General features: G+C 40.4%; 1 protein-coding gene across 1 annotated transcript; it reads right to left on the bottom strand.

The window, feature by feature from the left end:
• Positions 1-10,350: 10,350 nt before the first annotated feature.
• On the bottom strand, positions 10,351-24,547 carry DBR1 (debranching RNA lariats 1). The gene is made up of 8 exons (XM_032143867.2): positions 24,225-24,547; positions 23,129-23,253; positions 21,261-21,341; positions 19,442-19,527; positions 16,426-16,650; positions 13,123-13,203; positions 12,704-12,849; positions 10,351-11,942 (listed from the first exon to the last, which is right to left on the bottom strand). The coding sequence occupies exons 1-8, from the start codon at positions 24,419-24,421 to the stop codon at positions 11,237-11,239; spliced, it is 1,647 nt and encodes a 548-aa protein (XP_031999758.1). The 5' UTR covers positions 24,422-24,547; the 3' UTR covers positions 10,351-11,236.
• Positions 24,548-27,813: the final 3,266 nt, after the last annotated feature.

Raw genomic sequence — 27,813 nt, 5'->3', positions numbered from 1 at the left:
GGCACAGTGGCTGCTGCCTATAATCCCAGCGCTTTGGGAGGCTGAGGTGGGCAGATCACCTGAGGTTGGGAGTTCGAAACCAGCCTGACCAACATGGAGAAACCCCGTCTCTACTAAAAAATACAAAATTAACCAGGTGTGGTGGCACATGCCTGTAATCCCAGCTACTCGCGAGGCTGAGGCAGGAGAATCGCTTGAACCTGGGAGGCAGAGGTTGCAATGAGCTGAGATTACGCCATTGCACTCCAGCCTGGGCAACAAGAGCAAAATTCCATCTCAGAAAATAAATAAATAAATAAATAAATAAATAAATAAATGAAATAATACCCAAAATGTTTTCAAATTTGGTGGAAATTATAAAAGCACAGACCCAAGAAGCTCAATGAACCCAAGTGTAAGAAATATGAATTAAGCTATATCAAGACACATCATAATCAACTTGCTCAAACCCAGAGTAGACAGAAGATATTAAAAGCAAAGATACCAGCAATTAACAAGTAGAATTTGAATTAAAAAATACAATGCCATTTACATTAGCAACCTCCAAAAATTAAATACTTACGTGTAAATCTAACAATTATGTATAAGATCTATATAAGGAAAACTACAAATCTCTGATGAAAAAAATAAAATGACGAAATAATTGGAAAGACATTCCATGTTCATGGATAGGAAGACTCAACTTTGTCAAGATGTCAGTTTTTCCCAATTTGGTCTGTAGATTCAATGCAATACCAATCAAAATCCCAGTAAGTTGTTTTCTGAATATTGTTTAAATGATTCCAAAGTTTATATAGAGAGGCAAAAGACCCACAATAGCCAACATAATATTGAAGGGGAAAAACAAAGTGGAAAAACTAACACCACCTGACTTTAAGACTTATTATAAAGCTAAAATAATCAAGACAGTGTGTTATTGGCAACATAATAGACAAATAGATTAATGAAACAGAATAGAGAGCCCAGAAATAGATCCTTATAAACATTGTCAGCTGATCTTTGACAAAGAAGTAAAGGCAATACAATGGAGAAAAGATAGTTTTTCAACAAATGGTGCTGAAACAACTGAACATCCATGTGCAAAAAAACGAATCTAGACACAGACCTTACAACCTTCATAAAAATTAACCTAAAATGGATCACAGACCTAAATGTAAAACACAAAACTATAAAACTCCTAAAAGATAGCACAAAAGAAAATCTAGATGACCTCGGGTTTGGCAATAACTTTTTAGATACAACACTAAAGGCATGATCTACAAAAAAAAAGAATTCATAAGTTTGACCTTATTAAAACTATCATTTCTCCTTCATGAAAGACACTGTCAATAATTTTTTAAAGCAACAAACTTATAGAAAATATTTGTAAAAGACATATCTGATAAATGACCGTTATCCAAAATATACAAAAACTCTTAAAACTCAACAATAAGAACATAAATAATCTGATTTAAAAATGGACCAGGCCAGGCATGGTGGCTCATGCCTGTAATCCCAGCACTTTGGGAAGCCGAGGCAGGTGGATCATTTGAGGTCAGGAGCTTGAGACCAGCCTGACCAACATACCGAAACTCTGTCCCTACTAAAAATACAAAAATTAGCCAGGCATGGTGGCACGTGCCTATAATCCCAGCTATTAGGCGGGCTGAGGCAGGAGGATCACTTGAACCTGGGAGGCGGAGGTTGCAGTGAGCCGGGATCATGCCACTGCACTACAGCCTGGGCAACAGAGCAAGACTCTGTCTCAAAAAATAAATAAATAAAATAAAATAAATAAAAATAAAAATGGACCAAAGCCTTTAATAGAGACCTCACCAAATAAAATATGCAGATAGTGAATAAGCATATGAAAAGATGCTCCACATCATATGTAATTAGGGAATTGCAAATTAAAACTGTAGTGAGATCCACTACACACCAATTAGAATGACTAAAATCCGAAACACTGACAACAAATGTTTAGCAAGGATGTGGGGCAACAGGAACTATTATTCCTTGCTATGGGAATGCAGAATGATGTAGCCACTTTGGAAGACAGTTCGGTAGTTTCTTACAAAACTAAACATACTCTTAACATGCGATTCAGCAGTCACAGTCCTGGGTATTTACCCAAGGGTGCTAAAAGCTTGTGTCCACACAAAAACCTGCACATGGATATTTATAGCAGTTTTATTCACAACTGCCAAAACTTGAAAGTGACCAAATGTCCTTCAGGAGGTGAATGGATAAACTGTGGTACTTCCAAGCAATGAAATATTGTTCAATGCTAAAAAGAAATGAGTTATCAAGCCATGCAAAGACATGTAGACACAAATGCACATTGCAAAGTAAAATGGCTGGTCTGAAAATGCTACATGCTTTATGTTTCCAACTATATGACATTCTGGAAAATGCAAAACTATGGAGATAGTAAAAAGATCAGTGGTTACCAGGGTTTCAAGGAAGAAGAGACAGAGCACACAGGATTTTTAGGGCAATGAAACTACTCTGTATGATACCATAATGGTGGATACATGTCACTATACATTTATCCAAACCCCTGGAATATACAACACCAAGACTGAACCCCAGTGTAAACTAGGGACTTTGAGTGACAATGATGTAGCGATGTAGGTTTGTCAATCATAACAAATGTACTACTCTGGTGGAGGATGTTGATAATAGGAAAGATTATGCATGCGTGAAGGTAGGAGGTATATGGGAAATCTCTATACCTTCCTTTCAATTTTGTTGTAAATCTAAAACTGCTCTAAAAATACTGTCTTTTTTGAAAAGTAGTTAGAGGTGGAGAAATGCACGTTACATACAAGGAGCAAAGACATGGATGACAGCAGATTTCCTATCAGAAACTATACAAAAAAGAAGGCAGTGAGGCAACATTTGAAAGTGAAAAACAAGAAGAACTATCAACATAGAATTCTACCCCCTGTGAAAATATCTTTCAAGCCGGGCGCGGTGGCTCACGCCTGTAATCCCAGCACTTTGGGAGGCCGAGGCAGGCGGATCACGAGGTCAGGAGACCGAGACCATCCTGGCTAACATGGTGAAACCCCGTCTCTACTGAAAATACAAAAATTAGCTGGGCATGGTGGTGGGTGTCTGCAGTCGCAGCTGCTCGGGAGGCTGAGGCAGGAGAATGGCGTGAACCCGGGAGAGGGAGCTTGCAGTGAGCCAAGATCGCGCCACTGCACTCCAGCCTGGGCAACAGAGCCAGACTCCGTCTCAAAAAAAAAAGAAAATATCTTTCAAATTTGAAGGCAAAATAAAGACTTCTTTAAGGTATACAAAAGGTGAAAGAATTTATCACAAATAGATTTGCAGTACAAGAAATATTAAAATAAGTCCTTCAGGAAGTAGAAAAATTATATGAGGAAATACAGATTTACACGAGGGAATGAAGAACACCAGAAAGGAGTATATATGAGTAAATATGCAAAGGTTTAAAAAAAACTCTAAAATTTTTCAAATATAAGTCATTGTTTAAATAAAAATCAAAACAATGTAGTGTGGAGGTTATAACACATATAAAAGTAAAATTTATAATTAAATAGCATAAACACTGTGCGGGAAGCAACGGAAGTATATGATTATAAGGTCCTTACACTATACGTAAAGTTGGATATCACTTGAAGTCAAAAAGTCATAACTTAAAGATATGTATTATAACACTAAAGTATCCACCAAAATGACACAGCTGAGCTTATAGCTAATAAGACAACAAAGAAGGTAAAAATTGAATCGTAAAAATATCAAATTATTGTAAAAGAATTCAGAAAAGGAAGAAATTGGGAACAAAAAACTGATGAGAAAAATAGAAAAAAGAAAGCAATATCAGTGACTTAAAATTGACCATATCAACAAGCAAAAATCAAAATGGGGAGAAAATGGAGAGCAGATAGGCAAAACAAACAAACAGACAAAAAAAGAAAACCCCCCCCCCAAAAAAAAACAAAAAAGCTCTCAGTAATTGTATTATCCTGAGACTTTTGTGTGAATAATGTAGTCAAAATAAATGAGTGATTATGGAGTATTCTAATTCTATCATAACCTAGGTCCTTGAAAATCGGGATTTCCAGTGTGGTGGATAGAAATATATACAATATAGACAAGGTTAAGCAAAACATCCTATAGTCCAGAATTTGAATTAGAAGTATCAGTATGAACCTGGGATATTTTGCCGTGTGTGTGTGTGTGTGTGTGTGTGTGTGTGTGTGTGTGTGTGTGTATGTACATTTCCTAGCTATCACGGAAGACCATTGAAGACCATTGTAAACAATGGTCAATACAGTAGTAATTAGCTATCCTTTAACCCAAACAGATTGTGGTTTTGAAATATGTCTAAGAAAAATTAAGTCTTTTAGGGCAGGGCGTGGTGGCTCACACCTGTAATCCCAGCACTTTGGGAGACCAAGGCGGGCGGATCACGAGGTCAGGAGACGGAGACCATCCTGGCTAACAGGGTGAAACCCCGTCTCTACTGAAAATACAAAAAATTAGCTGGGCGTGGTGGTGGCGGCCTGTAGTCCCAGCTGCTCAGGAGGCTGAGGCAGGAGAATGGTGTGAACCCAGGAGGCAGAGCTTGCAGTGGGCCGAGTTCGCGCCACTGCACTCCAGCCTGGGTGACAGAGTGAGACTCGTCTCAAAAAAAAAAAGAAAGAAAGAAAGAAAAAAGAAAAATTAAGGCTTTTAGAGGGAAATGCTTCATTCAAGGCCTGAGGCAGGAAAAGTACATGTTTAATCTAGAATATATTTTCACGCCAGATAGCAAGAAAGCTACTAGGGTCATGTCAAATGATTCAGGAACCAACTTGAGGAGGCTTCTACTGAACAAAAATAGGATACTTTTAGCTTTATAAGGCATAATCATTGCAATTGATCAAAACTCTTCAAATATATTTAAAATCATAGACTCATGATATTTTTTAAAAACCTAATTGACCAGTTTTGGATCATGATAGATACCCAAATCACTATCTTGAAAACTGGTAAGAGAGAGAACCAAAGATTCATTTTATATTTCCTATGTAAAATTGTACTTGTGGTTACTGACAGTAAAAACAGTAGTTATAAAAATATTTCAACTTATAGATGTATGTAAAAGCATTCCAACTAACACATGGCAAATAAATTATTGAGTTAGAATATTACAATTTTGCAACTCCCAGTAAATTAATGGATCTAGGAATTGGGCATCAACAGCTGCTAATATCAAAAAACGAGTGAAAACCAGGCATTATTTGCCTCCTGATGAATGAACACAGCACCACCTATGGACTTTTCAAAGGGATTATACCTAAATCCAATAAAGCCTCTGGCTCCAGCTGCCAATTTGCAGTAATACAGCCAATAGAGAAATGTGTTAAACTGTATCAAGAGCAAAATCCAGACTGTGAGAAATCACACATCAGAAGTTCTGGTGTCTTAATCTGAAAAAATTGTAAAGAAAACAAAGAATGGAGGGGATTCCTGAAGATTAAAAGATACTTTAAGGCTGGGCACAGTGGCTGATGCCTATCATACCAGCACTTTGGGAGGCCGAGGTAGGCAGATCACTTGAGATCAAGAGTTCAAGATCAGCATGGCCAACGTGGTGAAACCCCATTTCTACTAAAACTACAAAAAATTAGCCGGTTGTAGTGGTGTGCACCTCTAGTATCAGCTATTCAGGAAGCTGAGGCAGGAGAATCCAGGAGGCAGAGGTTGCAGTGAGCGAAGATCGCACCACTGCACTCCAGCCTAGGCCACAGAGTGAAACTCCATCTCAAAAAAAAAAAAAAAATGCTCTAAAGACATAGCAATTTTTGAATATACAATACTAAACTGTAGTGATTAGGATTATACATGGATGGAAAACTGAAGAAACACAAAGAAGTGATTACTGTAAAAGACAGGATAATGGATAATGAAGGAAGGGAGGGAGCTGAGATCAGAATGGGGCATATGGAGGGTCTTCTGGGATGATTGGCAAAGTTCTAGCCACCCAGGTAACCTGGGTGGTAATTACAGGAGTATTCACCTTATAATAATTCAGTAAGCCATATACTTGTGTTGTAGAATATTCTGATTCTGTGTTTTATTATATTTTATTATTTTATTATATAAAAAGGCCTGCCAGGCACGATGGCTCACACCTGTAATCCCAGCACTTTGGGAGGCCAAGGCCGGTGGATCACTTGAGGTCAGGAGTTCAAAACCAGCCTGGCCAACATGGTGAAACCCTATCCCTACTAAAAATGCAAAAATTAGCCGGGCACAGTGGCACATGCCTGTAATCCCAGCTACTCGGGAGGCTGAGGCAGGAGAACTGCTTGAACCCGGGAGGCGGAGGTTGCAGTGAGCTGAGATCTTGCCACTGCACTACAGCCTGGTCGACAGAGCCAGACTCCATCTCAAAAAAGAAAAAAAGGCCTAATGATTACAGAATCTTTAAGGGTAAGTCAGAGACAATGAAAAGCAAAATTATAAATTCCCTATTATATAAAAACTTCTACAAATCAATAAGAAATTAAGATTTAATTCAATAAAAAAAACAGGCAAAAATTGGCCGGGTACACCTATAATCCCAGCACTTTGGAAGGTTGAGGAGGGAGGATCCTTTGAGGCCAGGAATTTGAGACCAGCGTGGGCTACATATCGAGACTCCATCTCTACAAAAATTTTTTAAAAATTAGCCAGGCGTGGTGGTGTGCACATGTAGTCTCAGTTACTTGGGAGGCCGAAGCTGGAGCATCACTTGAGCCCAGGAGTTCAAGGCTACAGTGATTTATGATGACACCGCTGTACTCCCGCAGCTTAGGTGGCAAAGTGAGACCCCACCTCTAAAAAGAAAAAAAAAATATGACTAAGCAGTTAACAGTAAAAGATAAGCAAAGGCTTATAAAATTTAATAATATAAGGTGTTGGGGAAGATGTGGAGAAACATACATTCCTGGAACCATAAATCTGTATCAACTTCTGTAGAGGGGAGTTGAGCGATACATATCAAAATTATAAACCAACATACCCTTTTTTTTTTTTCTTTTGAGACAGGATCTCACTCTGTCACCCAGGCTAGAACACAGTGGCATGATCTCAGCTCACTGCAACCTCCACCTCCTGAATTCAAGCAATTCTCGTGCCTCAGCCTCCCCAGTAGCTGGGATTACAAGCGCACACCACCACGTCCAGCTAATTTTTGTATTTTTTTTTTTTTGAGACAGAGTCTCGCTCTGTCGCCCAGGCTGGAGTGCAGTGGCGCAATCTCGGCTCACTGCAAGCTCCGCCTCCCGGGTTCACGCCATTCTCCTGCCTCAGCCTCTCCGAGTAGCTGGGACTACAGGCGCCCGCCACCACACCCGGCTAATTTTTTTGTATTTTTAGTAGAGACGGGGTTTCACCGTGGTCTCGATCTCCTGACCTCGTGATCCGCCCGCCTTGGCCTCCCAAAGTGCTGGGATTACAAGCGTGAGCCACCGCGCCCGGCCATTTTTGTATTTTTAGCAGAGATGGGGTTTTGCCATGTCGGCCATGCTGGCCTCAAGTGATCTGCCCATCTCAACCTCCCAAAGTACTAGGATTACAGGTGTAAGCTAGGCCTGACTAGCAATTCTATTACCAGGAATTTATCCTAGAGATCCAGTTACACATGGGTAAAACGACATACATATTCATTTTCATTGTTTTTATTATCAAAGGGTTAGGAACAACCTAATGTGTATCAGTAGGAACTGGTTTAATAAGATACATTTATATAATGCACCCATAAAAAATCAAAAAAGACTTTTGTGTATGGATATGGAATCATCTCCAAGATATATTGATTGTTAAAGTGGAAAAAAGTAAAGTAACAAATAGAATATAGATTGCCACTATATTCCTCAAAAGAGAGGAGAAAAAATAAATTCAACTTACAATGTCGATTGACTCTAGAGAGAGGAACTGGGTGACTGGAAGACAGAGATAAAACAGATATGTTTTATTGTGTGAATATATGAGTAATTCAAAAAAAGAAAATTTAAAGAAAACCAAATGAGTATCCCAACAATGACTGATGAACACAAGCTTATGATGAGAGTTCATAATTTTGATACCGGTATTACTGAAAAATTCAGGAAATCACCAGCAATTTCTCACTTTGGACTCAGTAAGTCAGTAAGTGGAGAAGCTCAAAATGGACAAAGAAAAGCAGCTGAAGGGCCGGGCATGGTGGCTCAGGTCTGTAATCCCAGCAGTTTGGGAGGCTGAAGTGGGCGGATCTCAAGGTCAGGAGTTCCAGACCAGCCTGGCCAACATGGTGAAACTCCATCTCTACTAAAAACACAAAAATTAGCTCAGTGTGGTGGTGGGCACCTGTAATCTCTGGAGACTGAGACAGGAGAATCACTTGAACCCAGAAGGCCAAGGTTGCCATGAGCCGAGATTGCGCCACTGCACTTCAGCCTGGGCAACAGAGCAAGGCTCCATCTTGAAAAAAAAAGAAAAGAAAAGAAAAGCAACTGAAATGCTTTGGAATCCTTTGATAATCTCACCTAGCCTTCCTTCTCCACATTTTATTTGTTAATAATAAATATAGTGGTCATATCAACATTTCACAGTGTTCTTTTGTATCAGTACTTTTACATGCTTGATGTTGAGGCCGGGTGCGGTGGCTCATGCCTGTAATCCCAGCACTTTGGGAGGCCAAGGCGGGCGTCGGGAGTTTGAGACCATCCTGGCCAACATGGTGAAACCCTGTCTCTACTAAAAATACAAAAATTAGCCGGGTGTGGTGGCATGGGCCTGTAGTCCCAGCTACTTGGGAGGCTGAGGCAGGAGAATCGCTTGAACCCAGGAGGCGGAGGTTGCAGTGAGCCGAGATCATGCCACTGCACTCCAGCCTGAGTGACAGAGTGAGACTGTCTCAAAAAAATAAATAAATAAATAAAATGAAATAATTGGGCCAGGCGCAGTGGTTCATGGCTGTGGTCCCAGCACTTTGGGAGGCCAAGGCAGGTGGATCCCTTGAAGCCAGGAGTTCGAGATCAGCCTGGCCAACATGGCAAAACCCTATTTCTACTAAAAATACAAAAATTAGGTCGGGTGTGGTGACTCAAGCCTTTAATACCAGCACTTTGGGAGGCCGACGTGGGCGGATCACCTGAGGTCAGGAGTTTGAAACCAACCTGACCAACATGGAGAAACCCCATCTCTACTAAAAATACAAAAAATTAGCCGGACGTGGTGGCACATGCCTGTAATCCCAGTTACTCGGGAGGCTGAGGCAGGAGAATTGCTTGAACCCAGGAGGTGGAGGTTGTGGTGAGCTGAGATGATGCTATTGCACTCCAGCCTGGGCAACAAGAGCAAAACTCTGCCTGAAAAAAAAAAAAAATTAGCTGGGCGTGGTGGCAGGCACCCGTAGTCCCAGGTACTTGGGAGGCTGAGGTATGAGATTCACCTTGAGACACCAGAATTGCCTTGAACCTGGGAGGTGGAGGTTGCAGTAATGAGCCAAGATTGTGCCATTGCACTCCCACCTGGGCGACAGTGAGACTTCGTCTCAAAAAAAAAAAAATAAGTAAAATAAGTGAATTAAATATTCAACTCAAAAAAGGAAGTAAACCAAAAAATGGAAGGAAATAAAGATAAAATGTCCCAAATCCTAGACCTTTATGAAGTCAAATGTTGACAAGGTAGAAGCCAAGTGCTACATTATTATTCTCCTAGATTAACTCCTGGATTTGGACTGCCATGGGATGATGAGATCCTGGAACAATCTTGGATTCCACAACTTCTGATATGAAGTACAGAGTGACAATCTCTTCAGGTGGCCCAAGTATTTTAACCAGAGATAGCAGAGGTGTAGTTTTTCTATATGGATCTTCAAAAATACTTTAATTTAGCAATCCATCACGCATGAGGGGCAGTATTTCTGCAGCTTGATCCTTGCTAGTAATTAAAACTATGGGGTGAACTATGCCAAAAATGACCTACATAGTTACTATAGTTACATGAAAATTAAAGCTAAAGTTAAAACACAACATGCTGGCCGGGCGCAGTGGCTCACGCCTGTAATCCTAGCACTTTGGGAGGCCGAGGTGGGCGGATCACGAGGTCAGGAGATCGAGACCATCCGGGCTAGCACGGTGAAACCCCATCTCTACTAAACAAAATACAAAAAATTAGCTGGGCGTGGTTGCGGGAGCCTGTAGTCCCAGCTACTCAGGAGGCTGAGGCAGGAGAATAGTGTGAACCCAAGAGGTGGAGCTTATAGTGAGCCAAGATCGCCCTACTGCATTCCAGCCTGGGCGACAGAGTGAGACTGCATCTCAAAAAAAAAAAAAAAAACACAATATGCAAAAGTCAGCAGGGTTATACTAATCTCAGCAAATGTAAGATTGTACGTTTACCAATGTTTAGTATTCAAAGTAGTTTATTTCCTGAAATCTTATATACCATCTTCAATTTCAATTTTTATTTGACAGATATTAAAAGCTGATCAGGAAAAATATTTATAATAAATGAAAAGAAAGCATACATCATAATATATACAATGACTTGATTTTATAAAACAAAATATAGCCATATTGTATACATCAAAATGTTTACAGTGATAACAAGTCCTTGGAGGCAAAAATCCTTCTTACTCATCTTTATGGTCCCATATTATAGGAGAGTGCTTGGCACAAAGTAGATGTTAAATAAGTGTTTATTGTAAAAATGGAAGTGAATAACGTATGTCTTCAAAAAAAAAGATACCCAGTCAAGTAAATATATGAAACTTTAATATGTTTGCATCTGAAACATACAAAAGCCTAAAGATAAAGTCAATATCTAACTAAAATTCTCTAGTGTATCTTCATTATTATAAATTAAGTCTTTAGTCAAAAATTCGGCTCTAAAAATACAGTCCCAAAAAATCACATATCTACATATAGTACTAAGACAAGTTAATTGTCGGCCAGGCACAGTGGCTCATGCCTGTAATCCCAGCACTTTGGAAGGCCAAGACAGGTGGATCACCTGAGGTCAGGAGTTCAAGACCAGCCTGGCCAACATGGTGAAACCCTGTCACTACTAAAAATGCAAAAATTAGCCAGGTGTGGTGGCAGGCACCTGTAGTCCCACCTACTTGGGAATCTGAGGCAGGGGAATTGCTTGAACCCGGGAGGCAGAGGTTGCAGTGAGCCAAGATCACACCATTGCACTCCAGTCTAGGTGACAAGAGTGAAACTCCATCTCAAAAAAACAAAACAAACACAAAAACAAGTAAATCATCTTAAGCTGCATCATCATCATCATCATCATCATCCTCCACTGCAGCATAAATGGCTTGATTCCTCCTCTTAATTTTCTTTCTTTGTTCAGGTTCGTGTTCATCACTCAGCCTCTTCAATGGCACCTTGGTTAAGTCCTCTCCGTTCCCTGACTCCACAGTCCCACCAGGTTTCCCCTCTCTATCAACTGTGGAATCCACCGTATCATCAGAAGATACAATCATAGAGCCTGGCAAGATCCTGACATCAGAGAAACTTGCAGAAAACTCAGAAGCTTGATCAGAAGGTTCTACCGATGGTGTATTCATGCCACTATGTGCACTTACAATACTATCTTCATCTTCTTCTTCTTCATCTAACATTATTTCATCTGGATTAATAGAAGACAGAGCAGATGTGTCTGTATTATATTCACTCCGGTCTTCTCCAGAGTCATTACTCTCCACATCATCCTGTTCTTCATATTCACCACACACATGATGTTCTTCCTTGGACTTCTGAAGCCTAACATTGATGTCTGTGATGCCAAGTTGGGCACAAAATTCAGTAGTCTGAGGATTGATCCTATGAGTCAGCTGCATTTGTGTCTGTGGCTTGCTAGGATCATAACAAGCAGCTGTTACACTAAAGTTACATGGAACCTTGAGATCATGATTCAATTTTTCCAATACTCCTTTCATACCTTCTTCTGTTGCACTATAATCCCACCTATAAAAGTACAAAACAATAGCTTTTTACATTTTTTCAGCTCTAAACAATAAATGATGAAATCTAATTATAGACTTCAGGTGCAAGGATAAAAAATAAGCCATCTATCAAAATTCCATTTTTAAAGTTAGAGTTAATTTAGCAAAGGACCATTTAGAAATAAAAATAATTCTTAGAAAAAGCCATCTTTAACTCATACTCCAAAACAATTTTAATGTGTGGACTATATCTTCACCATATTATGGTTTTATGTACACTTATTCACTTATAAATTTATTTGAGGTAATGCGCAACAGTCCATTTTCCTGTCTCTTTTAGATGGAAAACCTGCAAACTTTGAATTGTTCTGACACTCATTCAACAATAATTCCCTTGATTAAAAACAAAGGTGGAGGCCAGATATAGCAGCTCACGCCTGTAATCCCAGTACTTTGGGAGGCCGAGGGAGGTGGATAGCTTGAGCTCAGGAGTTCAAGACCAACCTGGGCAACATGGGAAAGCCCCATCCCTACCAAAAATACCAAAAAATTAGCTGGGCATGGTGATGCGTGCCTGTGGTCCCAGCTACTCTGGGGGCAGAGGTGGGAGGATCCCTTTAGCCCAGGAGGTGGAAGATGCAGTGAGCCAAGATCCAAGATCACACCACTGCAGTCCAGTTTGGATAACAGAGCTAGACCCCGTTTCAAAACAAAACAAAGGTGGGAGACACAAAAATTATGCATGCAATGGAAAAAGCAGGTCCTAAATAAAGTCTGACTTACCTTGCATGCAGGCCATTATTTTCTGGCATAGTCCACAGGCGCCCAGTCACATTAATAAGATCATCCGTAGCCCTGAGAATAGTGAGCCATTCAATATCATATTCCAAGTAATCAGGAGCACTGGGGTCATGTTCTATCTCTAATATCTACAGGATGAAATCAACGTTAAGAAACACATATATATTTTTAACAGTCTAAGAACTTTAATATAATTTAATAAAATAAAAAGGAATTTAAATTTAATTTCAATTAATTTTAAATCAATCCATTTAATTTTAAATTAATAAGTAAGATACCCCCAAAGAATTCTCAGAATACATAAATTACAAAGAGCATAAAAAATTCCGAAAGGAAAATTATATTTTTTTAAGTCTCTGGAAGAGTATAACTATATTACAAAGCCACTTCACTCTTCTTACCTGAAGAAAATCTCGATGTGGTAAGCATTTGTCCAAGGCTAAAAATTTGGTTGCTCTGGCTGTCTGTCCTTTATCCTTTGCCTGGACAATATGAATCATGATTTAAGAAAGAATGTTTAAACAATCACAGGTAATTCTTCATACACGGAATAGGATGAAAATAATCTTTATTACACATACCCCTAAGTTGTGTGTCAAAGGAATGACTGTTACTTTTCCAAAATTAAGTTAATTCTATACCCACTTGTGTGATAATAGAGAAGGCATTTAACTTCTCAGAGCTTCAATTTCCACACAAAATTCAAGGCAAAAACTAATGATGATGATGATGTTAACTCAAAGCACTGAACACACATAAATCAAAGCATATAACCCAAGGATTAAAGATAAACAAAAGAGCTTAAAAGTAAACTGGCAGAACTAAAACTGTATAATTTTTAGAAGAACCCACAGGAGAAAATCTTTGTAACTCTGGGTTAGGCAAAGATTTCTTAGCTACACCACCAAAAACAGATGTGATATATCCACAGAATGAACTATTACTCAGCAGTAAAAAGGAATGCAATATTTATACATGCTACAACATGAGTGAATCTCAAAATCAAGCAAATGAAAGAAATCAATTGCCAAAGACTATATATTTTACAATTCCATTGAAATGAATGTTCAGGAAAGGCAAATCTATAGAAACACAAAGCAAGTTAGTGCTCGCCTGGGGCTGACGGCAGCAACAAGGATTGCCTTCAAGTAGGCACAAAGGATTTTTGGGGTTGATGGACAAGTTCTAAAACTAGATTATGTAATATTAGCACAACTCTGGAAATTTACTAAAAATCACTGAATTGTTCACTTAAAATGTGTTTTTTTTCTTTTCTTTGTTTTGAGAGAGTCTTACTCTGTCGCCCAGGTTGGAGTGCAGTGGCACGATCTTGACTCACTGCAACCTCTGCCTCCCGGGCTCAAGTGATTCTCATGTCTCAGCCTCCCGAATAGCTGGGATTACAAGCATGTGCCAACATGCCCAGCTAATTTTTGTATTTTTAGTAGAGATGGAGTTTTGCCATGTTGGCCAGACTGGCCTTGAACTCCTGGCCTCAAGTGATCCACCCGCCTTGGCCTCCCAAAGTGCTGGGATTACAGGCATGAGCCACCATGCCAAAACATATTAATTTTATGGTATGTAAATTATACTCCAATAAAGTTTTTTTTTTTCAAAAGTGAATTGACAGAAAGAAACATGGGGGGAATCACAAACATGTAGGTCATTTTGGAAAAGGTTAAAAAACCTTTCCCCAGCATCTCCAGTTAAAACCTGAACTCCAGAGCATGGCCTCTAGAAGGCATTTGTGATCTTGTTCCAGCTTCATCATGGAGGAAAAAACACAAGGAAGCAAACTATGGTATCTCCTGCTGAGGAGCAAGCATCAGTTCAGTTCTGGTGAGGTACAAGCTAAGTATGCCTTATCTAAAATGCTTGGGACCAGAAGTGTTTTAAATTTCAGATTTTTTCAGATGTTTGAATATTTGCAGAATACATACTGGTTTAATATCCTTAATCCAAAAATCTGAAAATTGTGTGTCATGTCAAAAATTTCAGATTCTAGAGCATTTCAGATTTCAGATTAGAGATGCTCAATCTGTACTAAGAAAAATGGAAGGCATGGCCAGGTGCGGTGGCTCATGCCTGTAATCCCAGCACTTTGGGAGGCTGAGGCGGGCGGATCACAAGGTCAGGAGATCAAGACCATCCTGGCTAACATAGTGAAACCCTGTCTCTACTAAAAATAGAAAAAATTAGCCGGGCGTGGTAGCGGGCACCTGTAGTCCCAGCTACTCTGGACGCTGAGGCAGGAGAATGGTGTGAACCCGGGAGGTGGAGCTTGCAGTGAGTGGAGATCGCGCCACTGCACTCCAGCCTGGGCAACAGAGCAAGACTCTGTCTCAAAAAAAAAGGAAAGGAAAAAGAAAAATGGAAGGCATGGAGATTATAGGCAGATACTGGCAGCAAAGCAGTCCAAGGAAAAGTGATCTCTGGTGTTGGTAAAGGGGATAAAATAGAAAATGACAGTCAGAGGAAGTTGAGGAGCCAATTACAAAGAGGTCAAACATATTATTAATGCAGAGATACAATGAAAAGAGTAACCTCTCCTTCTCCCAGTGAAACTGGGAAGTGAGAAGAATAAATCCACAACAGAAAGGGCCTATAGGTATATTTTCAGACAAAACCTTCCACACTGTGTTTGAGGAACATTTTTAAAGTATACCTCTAACACAGAAAAGTGTTTGGTTAAGTAAGTTTGGGAAGCATCACATTCTACTCTTGAGAAAGGCAATGCCCATTAGTGCAATAAAGAATCTCAGAAATTCTCTACATGTCTCCAAGAAGAAATCAGTGTTAACCCAGCATTTTCTAAATAGTTTTCCTATGGAATACTTTATGGGAAAGTCAGAGTTCAGCCAGAATCAGAGGTGAAAGGAAGAAATGCACACTTCCATAGAAGTTTCATTATAAGTATATATTTATTTTCTACCTCCCATCAAGTACATCATCCATGCAGTTAAGCAAAGAAAACTGGGGGTCATCCTGGACTTCTTTCCTCCCCCAGTAACCAAATCACAATGATTCTCCTTCTAAAATCTCTCTAGAATCTGCTTCATTCTCTGTATTCTCTCTTTGCCTTAGGTTAAAACCTTTTCTTTTGCTTAAATAGCCTGCCCTGCCTCCCATTTTACATTACTCCAATCCATACACAACAATGCTGTCAAACTAATCGTTCTAAAATGAAAATCTGATTTCATCACTCCCCAAATTTCCCCATCATCTCTGGTTAAAACCTTAACTCCAGAGCATGGCCCCTAGAAGGCAGTTATGATCTTGTTCCAGCTTCATCAGTCCCTACGCCTTAGTCCCACAGGAACTACCTACAAGTCCCCAAACACCCCATGCTCTCAGACCTCGAGCCTGTGCACATGCCAGTCCCTCTACATAAAATACCCTTACAGTGTGTTTCTTCCTGGCACTTCAAGACTCAGTTCAGCTATCGCCTTTTGAAAACCTTCTCTATCTTCATCTCCTGTGTTCCCCATCCCACCACAGTCTGGCTTAGGTGCTCCCACTGCCTACGTTTTCTCTCAAACTTATTATATTGTTTTGTGATTGCTTGTCTTTCCCAGAATCATATATTGAGCTACTCACAAGAGGTAAGTTATCTTTTACTTCTTTCTCTAACTTTACAACTGTGTCTGGTCCATAGATGTTCAATAGTGTGTGTTAAATGAAAGAATAAACATTTTGTTTTCTACCTGATGCTGCATCAAGGCGGCAAACTTCACATGAAGGTGGGCAGAAAACCAATAAGTAGGTTTGAGATGCTCTAAAAGCTCTGAGGCAGCTGGACTTCCTAATGTGTTATTTTCCACTTCTTGTCGGAAAAAAGATTTAGTCTTAAGAAGTTGCTTCTTATTTCCATAATGATATATACTTCTTGGCCAATCATGAGACAAGAATATATCTATAGGCTGCTTCAGCTTTCAAAAGAGAAAAAGAGAAAGAAAGAAAACTCTTAAAACAGATTAACAAAAACAATCCCCTCCCTTCTCTCTACCACCATACAACCATTCACCCACTGAGATCTCTAGAGTTTTGTATAATTCATTCTAAGGACACTTTAAGAGAGTGATAAAAATACTAGGCTACTCATTCATCTAGGCAAAGAGAAGCTGCATTTTCTCTGCTCATAAATCATTCTTATTTTCAGTGGCAAGGCAAGGCAATGGAGACAGACTCTGATTAGACTGCCAATCATCTAAGATCTTTAGCACTTATCTTCTAAAATACACGATAACCATAGTTCTTTTCCTCTTTGGTAAAGAAATTACTATTTTGGGCCGGGCACAGTGGCTCACGCCTGTAATCAATCCCAGCACTTTGGGAGGCCAAGGCAGGTGGATCATCTGAGGTCAGGAGTTCAAAACGAGCCTGACCAACATGGTAAAACCCCATCTCTACTAAAAATACAAAAATTTAGCTGGACGTCGTGGCATCTGCCTGTAATCCCAGCTACTAGGGAGACTGAGGCAGGAGAATCGCTTGAACCCGGGAGGTGGAGGTTGCAATAAGCCGAGATCATGCCATTGCACTCCAGCCTGGGCCACAAGAGTGAAACTCCATCTCAAAAAGAAAAAAAAGAAAAAAGAAATTACTATTTTGAAGATCCAGAGACACTAGATTTCATGACACCTCTAACATGACTGATTCAGTAAATCCAAAGATTTACCAGGAAAAAAAAAATCCTAACAGGCTCACATAGTATACAGTAAAAAACTGTTTACTACATAAATTAGTATTTCATTAAACAACTAAAGGAAACAAAATATACTCCAGACTTTACTTATCCCCAGAACCTTCAAGTAATCTGAAACGAATACTCGAAAAACGAAATTAAAACAACTTAAATACCGGCTGGGCGCAGTGGCTCACGCCTGTAATCCCAATACTTTAGTAGGCCGAGGTGGGTGGATCACCTGAAAGTCAGGAGTTCGAGACCAGCCTAGCTAACATGGTGAAACCCCATCTTTACTTAAAATATAAAAAATTAGCCAGGCATGGTGGTGGGCGCCTGTAATCCCAGCTACTCAGGAGGCTAAGGCAGGAGAATTGCCTGAACCCGGGAGGCGGAGGTTGCAGTGAGCCAAGATCGCACTGTTGCACTCCAGCTTGGGCAACAAGAGTGAAACTTTGTCTCAAAAAAAAAAAAAAAAACAAAAAACAAACTTAAATAACTGCTCAAGACAATACAAAATATTACATATTAGATAGATATGACTAACCACTGAATAACTGGTATGACCAACAGATGCAACAAAAATTCAGACTAGGGTAATGACTCTAAACTAGAAAAGCCATGGTTGGCTGGGCATGGTGGCTCATGCCTGTAATCCCAGCACTTTCGGAGGCCAAGGCGGAAGGATCACTTGAGTTCAGGAGTTTGAGACCAGCCTGGGCAACATGGCGAAACTCTGTCTCTAAAAAAATATGAAAAAAATTATCTGGGCAAGGTGATGCGTGCCTATAGAAAAAGCTACTCAGGAGGCTGAAGTTGGAGGATCACCCAAGCCTGGCAGATTGAGGCTGCAGTGAACCAAGCCATGATCATACTACTGCACTCCAGCCTAGGTGACAGAGTGAGACCTTGTCTCGAAAAAAAAAAAAAGAAAAGTCAGGGTTGGGAAATGGCATCTAAGTTGGGTCTTAAAGGACTGGTAGGATTTAGATAGGTGAAAGAGAAAATCTATTCAAGGGAACTGTATGCACAGGGCATAAAAGAAACACTTGCAAGCATCGTTAGACTCCTGCAGAGGCTCTAGAGACAGTGTGATGGGCATGAGTGCAGTGAGGCAGGCTCTACCACTAAACTTTGGGAAGTCCTGGGCAGGTTACTTACCTGTCTGGCCTTGGCTTCTCATCCTTAAAGGGATGAAGTTAAGAGTAAGATCTATCTCATAGGGTTTGAGTGGAGATTATATGAAATACCAAGTGTGAAGTCTGCTTAGCCCAGTGTCAGCCATGTAATGGGTTCTCAAACGAAAACCTAGTTTCACCTACTCTGCAATTAAGCAGTGTTTCCATACCACCTTCACAATTTTCCCATTTCCTCTATCATCTTTACTATTACTTATTTTCCATTTAATACCATTACTTAATTACTATTACATAAAATAAAATGTTTATTTCAATATTTTCTTTTAAATATCACTTTAATAGGTATTCTTTAGCCTTACCCTAAGTAATATTTGAAATCATGAATTAAATCTTTCACTCTTACTAAAAAAAACTCATAATTATTGAAGTAAAAAAAATTTTGCCGGGCACAGTGGCTCACACGTATAATCCCAGCACTTTGGGAGGCCAAGGTAGGCAGATCACCTGAGGTCAGGAATTTGAGACCAGCCTGGCGAACATGGTGAAACCCCATCCCTACTACAAATACAAAAAATTAGGCAGGTGTGGTGGCAGGCGCCCATAGTTCCAGCTACTCAGAAGGTTGAGGCACAAGACTTGCTTGAACCCAGGAGGCAGAGGTTGCAGTGAGCCGAGATCGCACCACTGCACTTCAGCCTGGGTGACAGAGTGAGACTCTGTCTCAAAAAAAGAAAAAAAAAATGTTCATCTGTGAACCTCCTAAAAACTCAAGATCCACATTTTAAAAATACAGAATTGCTCTTCTTGAAAGTAGCATAACAATATGACCAAAATACATTTTGGCATAGAATTACTTTAAAATTTTTTCAAGTCTGCTGTAATGCACTTTTTACGTACCTGTTTTAATTTATAGACTTCAATATTTCTCACATGATATATACTCCTGATTGTAGATGAACTATAAGGGGGGCACTCAAAATGACCTTAGATTGAAGAAGAAAAATAAGCTATATTTAATTTCCTTAAATACTGCAAATACAAAGAAATATACACAGGTCTCCAAAATATCATGTACACCTTCAATATATATGATTTTAAAAAGTTATCTAGGGAGATTTTTTTAAAAGATAGTGGACTACAGTCTCCTTCCTGTGCAGGCTCAACTAAGGGTGTATCTGCTTTCTAAGGTCCCACACACGGTTGCTGGCACACTTCAGTTACTTTCTAACTGATGACTAGAGACTAGTTCCCTATGCTCCCAATATTAATAAAATAACAAATTATTGTTGTTTTAAGCCGAAAAAGATATATGTGTATTATATGCATAAATGATATCCCTGAGATAAAATAGAAAAACCTGATAAACATCTTCCCAAGAGTGGTTCCAATTTGTACTCACACCTGCCACAGAGAAGACCAGCCTATTTTGTACCTCCATTCCAACAGTTTAGAATAAGAAAGAGCCAAGTGGCAGGGAACAGACTTTTAACAGTTACATTCAGGATGTAAGTTTTAGCTGTCAACTTAATTCATGAAATTTGTGAAATCGATGTGAATCCAAATTATTCCTTTAACTTTGAAATCAAGGTATGGCCGGGCACAGTGGCTCACGCTTGTAATCCCAGCACTTTGGGAGGCCAAGGCGGGCGGATCATGAGGTCAGGAGATCGAGACCACGGTGAAACTCCGTCTCTACTAAAAAATACAAAAAATTAGCCGGGCATGGTGGCGGGCGCCTGTAGTCCCAGCTACTCGGAGAGACCGAGGCAGGAGAATGGCGTGAACCCGGGAGGCGGAGCTTGCAGTGAGCCGAGATTGCGCCACTGCACTCCAGCCTGGGTGACAGAGCTAGACTCTGTCTCAAAAAAAAAAAAAAAAAAAAAAAGAAAGAAATCAAGGTATAATTCATTCAGACACAATGAAACGAATATGCAGTTGTGGTATACTTATATAATGGAATATTATTCACAAATGAACAGATTGGATTACACGTATCAACATAGACTTCAAAACATGTTAAACAAAGAAGCAAGTTTGAGAAAGATACAAGCAATACGATACATTTGTATGAAGCTTAAAACAAGTACATTGTTTAAAGTTCTTACATATGTGGTAATGATGTAAAATAATCAAGTAAATTATAATCACCAAATTCAACACAGTGACTGCCTGGCAAAGAGAGGGAGGGAAGAAAAGAAGGGAACCGGATTGAAGACAGAAAAACAATGAACTTTAATTGTATCTATACTGTTTTATTTCTTAAAACCAAAAATAAAAAATAGCGAAATACAGGCCAGGTGTTGTGGCTCACACCTGTAATCTCAGCACTTTGGGAGGCTGAGGTGGGTGGATCACTTGAGGTCAGGAATTCGAGACTAGCCTGACCAACATGGTGAAACCCCGTCTCTACTAAAAATACAAAAAAATTAGACGGGCGTGGTGGCGGGCGCCTGTAATCCCAGCTACTCAGGAGGCTGAGGCAGGAGAATGACTTGAACCCGGGAGGTGGAGGTTGTAGTGAGCCAAGATCGCGCCACTGCCCTCCATCATGGACACCAAGAACGAAACTCTGTCTCAAAAAAAAGCAAAATACTAAGACTTGATAAAACTAGATTGAGGATACAAAGATATATGAAACAGTCAAAGTATATATTATGCTTAAGTTACTCTGGGGCATGCAAGTTCTAAAGTTTAAAAATAATTCTCAAAACAATACCTTTTCGATAGTCATGAGATTTGAAGATACCAGAGATTCCACCGATCCTTACACCTCGGTATTTTACCACACCAGCCAAACCTAAACAGTACAGTTAAATAAAATTACTGTAGGCAAAAGGAATCTCTTTACACCGACTGAATAACCATTCCATTTAGATGGAATTCCACACAGTTCTAAAAGTATTTGAAAATTAAGCACCATGATGAGGTTACGCTTTTTACATAATAATATGCCAACAGTGTATTAGGGATATATTATAACAGTATATAAAGGCGAGGTCTGGAATTAGATGAGCCAAAACACTAAGTAGATTCTGGAAGGGACAAATGAGATAGGGTGCTGAAAGCGAAACAGACATAATTTGGTACCTAACTGAATACACGGGTGAGGTAGTGGGAGGTGGAAAATGTCCTATGATGGATTTACATGTATAAACCTGAAAATCAACAGGTATAAGGTATAAAGAACCTACAGCTTCTAGTTTCATTTCTGACTGATCATCTTCTGACAATTTCACTTTTTCACAATATTGTAATATAGGATGAATACATCAAAAGATGATCAATAAGTAGCAAAGTAGGGAAAGTAAATTTCTGAAATATGATCTCATCATTGGTAAAATCTATAAACTGTTCTAGAAAGAATATACATTTAAATAAAGGGATGAAGCTGGGTGCAGTGGCTCATCCCTGTAATCCGACCACTTTGGAGGCCCAGGTGGGCGGATCACTTTGAGCTCATGAGTTCGAGACCAGCCTGGACAACATGGCCAAACTCAGTCTCCACAAAAACATACAAAAAAACAAAAGTTAGCCGGGCGTGGTGGTACATGCTTGTAGTCACAGCTACTTGGGAGGCTGTGGTGGGAGGACGGTTTGAGCCTGGAAGGCGAAGGTTGCAATGAGCTGAGATCGGGCCACTGCACTCCACCCTGGGCAACAGAACCAGACCTTGTCTCGAAAAACAAAGGGATGAAAAGGCTATATAGTTTATAGGGGCTAATGTTGAGACAATCTAATCAAATCTGAAAATCTAAAAGCAGATTACAGGAAATGCAAAGGATAAAAGGAATCTAATCAGCTAAATCCTGAATGCAGGAAATGCTGCAGGACAAATTTCCTGTTTTCTTCAGCAAGTAAAGGGCATGAAAAAGCAAGACAGGGAGACTATTATAGTCTAATAGACTTCAGAGTCATGACAACCAAATGAAATGGGCTGGCCTTGTCTGGGTCCTATTTAAACCAATTGTAAAGCAGATATCTTTATGTTAAGCAGGGAAATCTGACCACGAACATGGCAATAGATAATGATTACTTCAGCTAAGTATAATAACAGTACTGTAGTAGTATTTTTAAAGATCCTTATCACTTAAAAACATGTACTGAAATATGTATAAGTGAAATAGTCTAACGATTGGACTTGCTTTAAATACTCTAGTCATCTCTTCCCACAAAAAAAAAAAAAAATCATGGAGATTGCAATATAATAATTGTTGAAGCTGGTTAACAGGTACTGAGATTCATCATACTATTCTCTACTTTTGTGTATGCTTAAGAATTTCTATTAATAAAAGTTTAAGGTCTTTTTTTAATTCAATAAAAATTGTAAGAAAAAATGAAGGGACTACAAATAGTGTGTGAGGTCTTTGCAATTATATTAGCTAGTGCTTAAAACACTAGATGAAGGGCATATTTTCATGATCAACCATTTAATAATTAACTGTCTTAATTAAATTTTCATGATTCAGTATTTAAATTAATGACATTCTCCAAACACCATACATGTCAAGACACAGCCCAATAATGCAAATCCTGATAAGCTCTTCCATCCCAGGAAAAAAATTATCCACAAACACAATCACATACCTAAATAATAAATGTTTGGTGCCACCCAGCCACCATAGGGTAACTCTTGCAAATGATTTGAGGCTTCATGGTTTCCCCCAATGAAGAGCGTGAGAACTGGGGCCTTTTTCTCTCCAGAGTAATACCTAGAACATAAGAGCAAAGTCAGTTACCACAATTAGGTATAGCAGAAAAGCAAATAAGTTCTGGAAAAAAAAAAAAGAAACTGAGTTCATCATAAAAAGTTAAAAAGCTCTTTCAAAAGGAATTGCCTGGGGCTGGGCGCGGTGGCTAACTCCTGCAATCCCAGCACTTTGGATGGCCAACGCAGGCAGATCCCCTGAGGTCAGGAGTTCGAGACCAACCTGGCCAATGTGGTGAAACCCCATCTCTACTAAAAATGCAAAAATTAGCTGGGTGTAATCGCAGCTACTCGGGAGGCTGAGGTAGGAGAATTGCTTGAACCCAGGAGACGGAGGTTGCAGTGAGTCAATATCGCGGTACTGCACTCCAGCCTGGGCAACAAAGCGAAACTCTGTCTCAAGAAAAAAAAAAAAAAAGGAATTGCCCAGTATCCATCCTTGCCCTTAGGAATGAAGAGCTTCCACCTTGGGCCTCAAGTCAGTGCTCGTTCAATTAAGTTAAGAACTGTTTGGAGTTCATTGCCATAACCTCATCTTCTAGAACCACAACAAGCACATAGCAGGCGCCCAGTAAAAACTCCAGGATCATTAAATGAACTAATTCCAGAGTCCTATCAAGTACAAGGTAGCTATCTAAACCTGTCAGCTTCTTCCTCCAGGTTGTCCCCTCCCGGGCTTCGATCCCCTGTGAAATGGATAAGATGGGTGTATGGAAAGAAGGAAAGTGACATTTCCTAAGCGACTAATGAGATAGGGTGCTAGTGAAACAGACATAATTTGGTACTAACTGAATACAGTACCTAACTGAATACATTTCCCGCCTCCCACTACCTCACCCCTGTATTCAGTTAGGTACCAGTTAGAGACACAGCGAACAAAGACAGGATCTAAGGGAAATAGGCAGCCAGTGGCAGAGGGAAATCGAACCAGTCCCACCCCACACTGCCAAGTCTGGGCCCGGGCCGCGTCCTCACCTGTAGAAGGTCTGCATGTGGCGATACTTGGGCGGCACGGCCATGCAGCGTAGATCCGCCTCGTTGCGCACCGCCTGGAAGTCGCCACAGCACAGCAAGAGGTCGACAGGCCCCGGGCCGCGCCGCTCCGCCAGCGCCAGCGTCTCATAGATCTTATCCAGCTCGCCGTGGCAGCAGCCGGCCACAGCCACCCGCATTCTGCCGGCTTGAGGAGGTGAGCGCTGTCTGCAACGCCCTACACCACAGCCAGCCCAGGACCGACTGATCGATCAGCTCCCGCCAACTTTAATAAGTAGAGCCACCGCCTGGGTGTAGACGCCTGCAAAATAATTCACTTCCGGTTTCCAGATCTCGCGAGAGAGAGACCGGGAAGATCAAACCTAACTCTGGGGTCCCAGGGAACTTATTTTCTATTTTCTTTTTTCTTTTTTTTATTATTGTTTTATGCAGTCAATTTTTTTTGTATATACATCCACAAATGTACTCTTTCCATCCGTACTCTTTTCTTCCTGGATTTCCATTTTTCTGTTTGGGATCATTTTTCTTCTGTCTGAAAAGCTCAATTTAGTTTTCCTGTTTGTTTAGTGTAGGCGGACCACAGATTAATTTTTTTCTAGATACTTGTTTGTTTAAAAATTTCTTTGCACTCTGGGGAAAATGGTGAAACCCTATCTCTACTAAAAATACAAAAATTAGCTGGGCGCAGTAGCGCACGTCTGTAATCACAGCCACTCCAGAGGCTGAGGCAGGAGAATCCCTCAAACCCAGGAGATGGAGGTTGCAGTGACCTGAGATCGCGCCCCTGCACTCCAGCCTGAGCGACAGAGCGAGACTCCGTCTAAAAAAAAAAAAGATGGGGGGAGGGAGGGCAAAACTCCCTCTCAAAAAAAAAGAAAGAGAGAGAAGAAAAGAAAAGAAGCCAGTGTGCTGGCTCACACCTGTAATCCCAGCACTTTGGGAGGCAGAGGTGGGCAGATCACGAGGTCAGGGGTTCGAGACCAGCATGGCCAACATAGTGAAACCCCGTCTCTACAAAAGATACAAAAAATTAGCTGGGCGTGGTGGCGCACACCTGTAATCCCAGCTATTTGGGAGGCTGGGGCAGGAGAATCGCTTGAACCCAGGAGGCGGAGGTTGCAGTGATCTGAGATCGTGCCATTGCACTCCAGCTTGGGTGACACGGTGAGACTCTGTCTAAAAAAGAAAAGAAAAAGAAAGAGGTGTCTTTGTTTCACCTTAATTTATAAAGGATGTGTTTACTGAGTACTGAATACCAGTTAAGCAGTGTGTGTGTGTGTGTGTGTGTGTTTTTTACACAGCATTTCAAAAATAGCATTCTATTATCTTCTGGCTTGCATTATCTTCTACTGAGAAGTCACCTATAAACTTAAGGTTTTTTTTCATTGAAAGGAATGTGCTTTTTTTTTGTTTTTTGTTTTTTGTATTTTTGAGACAGTCTCTCACTCTGTTGCCCAGGCTGGAGTGCTGTGGCACGATCTTGGCTCACTGCAACCTCCGCCTCCCGATTTCAAGCGATTCTCCTGCCTCAGCCTCCCAAGTAGCTGGGATTACAGATGCACACCACCATGCCCAGATAATTTTTTGTATTTTTAGTAGAGACAGGGTTTCACCATGAGGGCCAAGCTGGTTTCGAACTCCTGACCTCAAGTGATCCGCCCACCTCGGCTTCCCAAAGTGCTGGGATTACAGGCGTTAGCCACCGCGCCCAGCCAGTAATGTGTCTTTTTCTTTGCTATTTACTGTTTTCTCTTTCTCTTCTCTCTCCCTACTCCTTAAAGCTATTTTAATAAAATATATCTAAGTGGGTTTTTTTTATTTGAACCTATCTCATTTATGCTTTCTGAATCTATAGCTTGCTATCTTTTTTCAGTTTTGGAAAATTCTTGGTCAGTATCTACTTAAATGTTGCTTTTTTTTCTGTCTTTTCCTGCTCCTTTGGAATTTTTCCATGGTATTTTACCTATCTTTTATTTCTATTCCATAGTTCTCATTTTTATCAGTGTTTTATTTTGTATAGTTTCTAATAACCTCTCTTCTAGTTTACTAATCCTATTTTGTTCTATGTCCAATGTACCAACTCATTTATTAATGTTTTAACATTATAGTCCTTCTCAATTTTAGGATTTATATTGGATTCTTTTCCAGGGAAGCCAATAGTTTAAAGAGATTCTTTATCTTTTATTTCCTTCATCTTTTCCTCTCTTTCTCTCATACATTAATCATAGTTATTTTAGGTTGCCTGTCTTCTAAGCCCAATATCTTACTTATCTGCAGAGCTGATTCTATTGTCTGTTTTTGTTTCATTGGATTCTTTTTTTTGACGGATCTCCCTGTCCCCAGGCTGGATCATGGCCAGCTCACTGCAAATCCCTCCGGTTCACCATTCTCTGCCTCACACAGGCGCCCGCCACCATGCCCGGCTAATTTTTTTTTTTTTTTTTTTAGTAGAGACGGGGTTTCACCGTGGTCTCGATCTCCTGACCTCGTGATCCGCCCGCCTCGGCCTCCCAAAGTGCTGGGATTACAAGCGTGAGCCACCGCGCCCTGCCGTTTCATTGGATTCTTAGTTTAAAAATCTCTGTCACCCAGGCTGGAGTGCAGTGGCGCGATCTCAGCTCACTGCAACTTCCGCTCCCAGGTTCAAGCAATTGTCCTGTTTCAGCCTCCCGAGTAGCTGGGATTGCAGGCACGGGCCACCATGCCTAGTTAATTTTTGTATTTTTAGTATTGACGGGGTTTCACCATATTGGTCAGGCTTGTCTCAAACGCCTGACCTCAGGTGATCCACCCACCTCGGCCTCCCGAAGTGCTGGGATTACAGGCGTGAGCCGCTGCGCCCAGCCTCACAGTCTCACTTTTATTCCTGTCTGCTGAGGGCAAGAACCATGTCTTTGTTCCATTTCAAAACTCTAGTTCAGTGCATTCACAAGAAAACCTGTAGTTAGTGTCTGTTGAACTGCATTGTATCTCCTCTATACTATTGTCAGTCCATTTTCTTTTTTATTTAAAGTATTTCATCTGTTTTCTTTCTTTTTTTTTTTTTTTTTTGTGACCAAGTTTTGCTCTTGTTGCCCAGGCTGGTGCGTGCAATGGCGTGATCTTGGCTCACCACAACCTCTGCCTCCCGGGTTCAAGCGATTCTCCTGCCTCAGCCTCCCGAGTAGCTGGGATTACAGGCATCCGCCACCACGCCCAGCTAATTTTTTTCTATTTTTAGTAGAGACGGGATTTCTCCATGTTGGTCAGGCTGGTCTCGAACTCCCGGCCTCAGGTGATACACCCGCCTCGGCCTCCCAAAGTGTTGGGATTACAGGCGTGAGCCACCGTGCCCGGCCCCTGTTTTCAAGTCTTTTTAAAGATTCTTCTAAATTCCTTTTGGGACCATTCAGGTTTTAGATTATACCTATCTCCCTACACTTTAAACTTTCCTATTTTTGTATAGATACATTTCTCTCTGGCTTTGTTTCTCATCTTAGGCAGTTCCACATAGATATTTATAAAGATTTTTCAGATTTTTTTCTGGCTACTTCTTGTTTTGCATTTCATTTTTTTTCTTCATTAAACTCAC

This window comes from Hylobates moloch, unplaced genomic scaffold (genome assembly GCF_009828535.3).
Source record: "Hylobates moloch isolate HMO894 unplaced genomic scaffold, HMol_V3 SCAFFOLD_22, whole genome shotgun sequence".
Taxonomy (NCBI): Eukaryota; Metazoa; Chordata; class Mammalia; order Primates; family Hylobatidae; genus Hylobates; species Hylobates moloch.
This window is presented reverse-complemented; position numbering and strand designations above follow the sequence as displayed.

Coding starts and splice junctions, on each gene's coding strand:
- DBR1 (XM_032143867.2), bottom strand. CDS start 24,421: ATGCGGGTGGCTGTGGCCGGCTGCTGCCACGGCGAGCTGGATAAGATC. Junction 19,528..21,260: donor ATCTCATGACTATCGAAAAG/GTATTGTTTTGA, acceptor CTTCAATCTAAG/GTCATTTTGAGTGCCCCCCT. Junction 13,204..16,425: donor CCGCCTTGATGCAGCATCAG/GTAGAAAACAAA, acceptor CATATTGTCCAG/GCAAAGGATAAAGGACAGAC.